Raw genomic sequence first — 7,500 nt, forward strand, 5'->3', positions numbered from 1 at the left:
GGCCCTTTTCAGTTTGCTATTATCAGTGGAACAATGAACTCAGAAGTTTATCAAGATATTTTACAGAAAAAAATGAGGTAGTCTGTCACACAGTTGAAGCACACAAGAGGATGGGTGCTGAAATGTGACAACAACCCATACTTTAGGATCAAATCGACTTTAGAATGGCTTCATAATAATGAAATACACATTCTGGAATATCCCAGTCAAAGACCTGACAAAAAACAATTGAGATTATATGGCATGAAGTCAAGAAAGCTATGCACTCCAGACATCCCACAAACCTTTCTGACGAGAGGCAGTTTTCCAAAGAAGAGGGAGACCAGATACATCCAGATTGTTTTGTTAATCTGATCTGCAACTACAGGAAACATCTGGTTGAGGTTATTGCGACTAACTGACGGTTAAAACCTATTGAATGCAAGGGTGTACTTACTTACGCCTTGCTGTCCTGTGAATGTTTACATTTTATGGGCAATGAAAATATAAAAACTTGTAAATGTTTGGGTTGAATTAGTTAAAGCAGACTCTGGTTGTTCCGTATTGTGATTTCCAGGAAGATCAGACCATGTTTTATGACTAATTTTGAATTATGCATGTGTCTGTGTGTTTGTCTGAGGGGTTCCATGCATGTGTGTATGTACAGTGCGCGTGTCTCTGCACAAGTCTGTAGTACAGTGTGTGTGTGTGTGTGTGTGTGTGTGTGTGTGTGTGTGTGTGTGTGTGTGTGTGTGTGTGTGTGTGTGTGTGTGTGTGTGTGTGTGTGTGTGTGTGTGTGTGTATGAGTGTGTATGAGTGTGTATGAGTGACAGTGTCTGAACACCCTGAGGCCATTGGGTATTCTCTCCTTCACTGCAGGCTGTGGGACTGGATTCTGCTGTGGGCAGAGAGATGGGATGAGATGTGAGTAGTCTTAGTCTGAGTTCCTTCTGCTCTCTCCCAGGCCCACCTGTGTGTATGCATGGATGTGTGTGGTAGTGTGCATGTGTGTGTGTGTGTGTGTGGTAGTGTGTGTGTGTGTGTGTGTGTGTGTGTGTGTGTGTGTGTGTGTGTGTGTGTGTGTGTGTGTGTGTGTGTGTGTGTGTGTGTGTGTGTGTGTGTGTGTGTGTGTGTGTGGGTGTGTGTGTATTTGTGTGTATTCACTGAGTCCATTCTGCTTTCTCCCAGGCCCTCCTGCCTTGCCAACCAGGGTCTCTCTCTAGACTAGGGAATGGGAACAGCCCAACTCAGCTCAACTCTGCTGCAAAGTTTGTTCAGTGTGTGTGTGTGTATGTGTGTGTGTGTGTGTGTGTGTGTGTGTGTGTGTGTGTGTGTGTGTGTGTGTGTGTGTGTGTGTGTGTGTGTGTGTGTGTGTGTGTGTGTGTGTGTGTGTGTGTGTGTGTGTGTGTGTGTGTGTGTGTGTGTGTGTGTGTGTGTGTGTGTGTGTGTGTGTTGCCAGCCCACCACCTGTGAGTCAGTGTTAATCCAAAATTCTGCCGCTCAGAGACTTCCACAGGCTGTCTTACACAGACACACACACACACACTCACACTCACACACACAAACACACACACACATACACACACACCACAGGTTGAAGCGCCCTGACTCAGAGCTGCAGGCCCGCAGCGTCTAATCTCACACCCACACAACACCCAGGTGCGCACACACACACATGGGGGCGCGCACGCACGCGCACGCGCACGCACACACACACACACACACACAAACACACATTCGCGCAAACTCACGAGCAAGCACACAGATTTACACACATGAGCGCATACACTTGCACATACAGTACATACTCAGCTCCTAATACATACTACTGTATGTGGATTCAGCCAATGTCACAGACATTACAAACAACACACAGCATGAACGTACAAGACATCATATAAAATTATGACACAACAAAACAAAACAAAACATAGAGACGTGTGCACACGTAAAAACAAACACACCCACCCCTACACACGCACACACGCACACACACACACACACAAACACATAAACACACACACTTCAGCTTTCCACCTTCTCAGTCGCTGCCTTTCTCCCTAGTATTCGCATGAAAGGCATTCACGGTATTCATCCACCTTTAAACCCTAATGATTTCCCAGCCACTTGGCAGCAATAGGCAGACGACAGGGGAAGGCAGAAGACCATTCCATTAATCCATTTCCTTACCTTCTCAAACAATAGTCCAGTCGTGAGGAATTTCCCTCCAGTTAACTGTAACTAAGGTGTGTATATTCAACTGTGTGTGGATTTCAATGTGTGTGTGTGTGTGTGTGTGTGTGTGTGTGTGTGTGTGTGTGTGTGTGTGTGTGTGTGTGTGTGTGTGTATGTGTGCGTGTGTGTGTGTGTGTGTGTGTGTGTGTGTGTGTGTGTGTGTGTGTGTGTGTGTGTGTGTGTAGGTTGTTGTTGTCTGGCCCCTGGTGATTGGTTCGTCACTTGTTCTAGTAGTCATTAGTATGGCGGGAAGAAACAAACATGCAGAGACATGGGAAGAGTGTGTGTCTATCTGTGGTGTGTTCATGTTTGTGCGTGTCTGTGTGTGTGCATTTTACGATAAAAATCTGCCCCTCTGGTCTTTATCCATCCATCTCTCTCTCTCTCTCTCTCTCTCTCTCTCTCTCTCTCTCTCTCTCTCTCTCTCTCTGCAGATCTGAACTCAATTAAAAAATCATGTCTCGCTCACATAACCATACCAGAAGAGAGGGGGACACAGCAGGGCTAAGCCACCGTCACTGTGTGTGTGTGTGTGTGTGTGTGTGTGTGTGTGTGTGTGTGTGTGTGTGTGTGTGTGTGTGTGTGTGTGTGTGTGTGTGTGTGTGTGTGTGTGTGTGTGTGTGTGTGTGTGTGTGTGTGCCATGGCTTAATTAAGTAGCATGCGGAGGGGAGGGGGATGTAAAGACATGTGTGATTACGTGCAGAGCGTTCGTGTCGTGTGGAGCGAAGAGCTAAGTGTCGGCCACCACAGCCATGACGCACACATGCTGATGAATTAATTACATAGCTATGTGGACTGGACATGCACGCACAAACACAGATAACTAGCTGTCATGCCTGTGAATGTGAGTGGAACTGTCCTACAAAGTCATTATGAAAGAAAAATGTTTTTTTGAAGTTCTCACACTATCGTTTCAAGCAGAGAAAAAAAAAAAACCCAAGAGTTGGTCTTTAGGTTTGTATGGCAACACAGCTCACAATGAATAGTGGTGTACTATCTGTACTCATGTGGTTGGAGAAAAAAATTAAGTGATCCAAAGGTGAAGTTAAAGTGATGCTGTATCATTTTTTTTGTAAATAAGCTCTTATTGCACCTCCCCTTAAGTTATATAATTGAGTTAAATAATTGACCTCCCCCCTGTACTTCCTGCCATTCTCTGACTATGGCCGTGCAAATTTCACCTCCACGCTAGCAATTGTCATTGAGATCTATGAGACCAGCTAGCCGCCAGCTGGTCTCATAGGACTCAATGTTAACTGCTAGCTTGGAGGTAAAACTTGCACTGCTATACTCAGGGAACGGTTGAAAGTACAGGCAAAAGGTAGAACTCAGACATCTAACTTATGGGAAAGTGTAATATGAGTTTATTTCCAAAAATGGTACAGTATAACTTTAAGAGTTATGTAAAAGAGTAATGTGACAAACTGTGTAAAAGTCTTGTAGCGCGGCGTGAGATCTGGTGTTTTATCAGCGTGTGGTGAGGTGAGAAGCACTGGGCGCCAGTGCCAGTTTATAACTACAAAACACACTGATGCATTAATTAGCTGCCGTAGAGAGATGTCATGTCACATACATGTAAAGCAGCATGAGGGTGCTGTGGAAAGAGTGTGTGTGTGTGTGTGTGTGTGTGTGTGTGTGTGTGTGTGTGTGTGTGTGTGTGTGTGTGTGTGTGTGTGTGTGTGTGTGTGTGTGTGTGTGTGTGTGTGTGTGTGTGTGTGTGTGTGTGTGTGCATGGGCTTGTGTATGCGATGCATTAATTAGGTTCTGTACAGAGATGCCATAACACAAAATGTAAAGCAGCGTGCGATCATGTGGGATGGTGGTGGTGGTGTGCAGCTGTGTTGCGACATCCTGTAGGGAGGGATGTGGTTTTCAGGGTTAAGTGGCAGTCACGACCCCAGTACAACAAAACCCATTGCACAGACAGCACCGACATCCAGGGGAGCAGTGTAGAGGGAGGGCCCCATCAATGCTCAGCATACGGAACCTCAGCCGTGGTGGAACACTGGTAATTCATTCCCACCACCCACCTGGCAACGTTGGGAATCAGGCTGGCACCCTCAGGCTAAATGCTTAGCCTACTCAAACATTGCAAACAGTAACAAGTCAGTGCCTTCTATGCAGACTACCTTGCAGTTGTTGAAGACCTTCCTAAACAATTATCATCACTGTGAAGAAAACAAAACCTCAACGCAATAGTACTGTACATACATCATAGTTCAAGTACAGCGTAGATACAAACACATCAATAGACAAGAACAGATTTATACCTCAGTGACAAATTCAGCAGCCTCCTATGCAGCCTGCCCTCCAGCAAAACCGTTCAAGTCAAGCATAGGCCTACTCAGGCCTGGAATTTTGTCATTTGTTAGGGGCAAGGCCACTTGACGGGGCATCAGAGAGGGCATCAAGGCCACTTGCTTCATGGCAGATATTTTTTCAAGGGCACAAGGCCAAAGTGGGAGGGCACGAGGGCCATGGCCCTCATGGCCCTCGCGTAATTCCTTGCCCTGGGCCTACTGTAGTGTAGCTACAACATTTCAATCAGACAAAACAACAAACATCAAACGTAGTTAGTCTCTGTGAGTTCAACGGCAGTTCTACCTTGCAGTTGTTGAAGCCCTCTCCAAAGAGGATGATCTCTGCGATGAGGGTGGAGTCCGGCACCACCATGGAGATGGGCCTGAACATGGACTTCAGGTTATCAGGCAGCTCAGTACGCCCAGCGTAGCCTGGGGAAGGGAGAGGGGGAGGAGCGGAGCAGGCACACACATGCACACACCCACGTGCACACCCACCCACACACACACACACACACACACACACACACACACACACACACACACACACACACACACACACACACACACACACACACACACACACACCTTTGAGGACCAATAGGTACAACTAATCTGTCATTTGGTATCTTAATCACCATAAACTACATTGCCGCACCTGACTTCAGCTGACATAAACTGCTGCAGAACATCTGCTTATCACTTGGAGCTAGCACTACAAGGGGGCAACACTGCATATAGAAATTTGACCTACATATGAAATTACCTATGGAATACGCTAGTATTACTTGCTGAGCATTCACAATTCCTGATTTATGTGTGTGTGTGTGTGTGTGTGTGTGTGTGTGTGTGTGTGTGTGTGTGTGTGTGTGTGTGTGTGTGTGTGTGTGTGTGTGTGTGTGTGTGTGTGTGTGTGTGTGTGTGTGTGTGTGTGTGTGTGTGTGTGTGTGAGAGAGAGGCGTTCAGGGTTCATGGTGATGAAAATGCTGCAGGACCATATGGGACATCTGCCAAGATGAGCCTCCACCGTGTACATATAATGTACGTACAGGTATGTGTGTTGGGTAATGGGTGTCCGTCCGTGAGTGCGTCCGTGCGTGTGTGCATGTGTGTGCTTCTGCGTGCATGTGTGTATACTTTGTGAGCAGCACTCACCGGGGTTCATGGTGATGAATATGCCGCATGACCAGACGAGTCGTATCTGTCGTCCCTCGAATACGAAGGAGGTGGCCCCGGCCGCCAGAGCCGACAGGATGGAGAGGATCTGCTGGGCCACCACCGACAGCACCTCGATGTTGATGCGGTTGAACTCGTCAAAGCAGCCCCACGCACCCGTCTAGACGCACACACACACCGAAATACACGCTCATGCATGTGCATGCACAGGGGTGCGTGTGCATGCACAAACACAAACACACACCCACACCCACACACACACCCACACACACACACACACACACACACACACACACACACACACACACACACACACACACACACACACAAACACATACACACACACACACACACACACACACACACACACACACACACACACACACACACACACACACACACACACACACACACACACACACACACACACACACACACACACACACACACACACAGTGAAGAGATGTGATCAAGATGAATGCACATATGGAACATGTACAAATGCACTCACAAATATGTATGCACTACACACAAACATACATAACTGCAACTGCATACTCATCCATATGCATGTTCGCATAATAACACATTGGTGTTCAGATACATGGCATGGCTATAAAAACATGTATGTACCGGTACTGAATATGGGCTTATTTGGCACTGGCACACAAAACCACAAACATGTAGTCAAATTCACATAAAGCCATGATAAATTAACACGTGTGTGCATACATGTACAGTACCTGGCAGATTCTCACACACACACACACACACACACACACACACACACACACACACACACACACACACACACACACACACACACACACACACACACACACACACACACACACACACACACACACACACACAGTACTGGCAAACCATATGCCAGATGACACAGAGGGAAACACCCACAACAGAGTGTCAGCTTAACGGCTTAATTCATGTAAGTGACGGCGCACGAGCGCAGTGACAGGTGCTTTCTAATCTCACGCGTGTCTTAGATCAGTGTTTCCCAAACAGGGGTACGTGTAACACTAGGGGTACGCGAGCACACTGAAGGGGGTACTTGGAAATTTGATATTTTAAAAAATACATGGAGCTTAGTTACATTGGGATGGAGAAAGCGATATAGAAGTTGAGACTTGGATACTCATGGCACAACGAAAAGGCTTAGGGGTGCACATGACAAAAAAGGTTGGGAAACACTGTCTTACAGGGTTGCCGTGCCAGCAGACAGGATGGGAAAATAAAAGGAGGCAAAGGACAGTCATACAGTAGGGTACTATAAGCCATAATCACACCACACATGATCCTGCAAAAATGAAAGTCAACTTTTTTTTTTCCTTGTGTTTAGTGCCTGCTACGCGGTTGCTGAATTACTCATCTCACATGACAACATACACTGCATCATGCTATTCTGTCATTTCATTGAAATGACTTGTGTTTGTCACTCCTGAGTGTAGACACCTGTTTTGTTTAGTAAAACAAATATTTGTTTCCTCACTAATTTCTGATCACCAGTCTCCACCAGACTGATTCTAAGCCAGATCAGGAACGTGACCTCCCGGAGCTGAAGGGATGCCATATTCCTCAATTTTCCGGACAACAACGGGCACTTTCATTGACAATTAAAATGTTTTGTCGATCAAGTTTTCAGCTTTAATTCCCTACACTCTCGCACTCTCACTATGAGTATTTTGCCATTTAGCGCCTCCCCATCTTGCATGGTAACCATGTGGTGAAATTAAGTGCTTCACGTCTTTTTGCGAAGTAGCTGCTAGCCTGAGTTTGCAACCTAACCCT

General features: G+C 46.3%; 1 protein-coding gene across 1 annotated transcript in view; it reads right to left on the minus strand.

Moving 5' to 3' along the window:
- dnah2 (dynein, axonemal, heavy chain 2) overlaps window positions 1-7,500 on the minus strand; it is a 453,668-nt gene that overhangs the window by 190,903 nt on the left and 255,265 nt on the right. Inside the window, exons 39-40 of the mRNA XM_063186341.1 lie at window positions 5,671-5,851; window positions 4,820-4,947 (exon numbers count right to left, since the gene is read on the minus strand). Of these exons, the coding sequence (XP_063042411.1) occupies window positions 4,820-4,947; window positions 5,671-5,851 (309 nt within the window). The remainder of the gene's footprint in view (window positions 1-4,819; window positions 4,948-5,670; window positions 5,852-7,500) is intronic.

This window comes from Engraulis encrasicolus, chromosome 21 (genome assembly GCF_034702125.1).
Source record: "Engraulis encrasicolus isolate BLACKSEA-1 chromosome 21, IST_EnEncr_1.0, whole genome shotgun sequence".
NCBI lineage: Eukaryota > Metazoa > Chordata > Actinopteri > Clupeiformes > Engraulidae > Engraulis > Engraulis encrasicolus.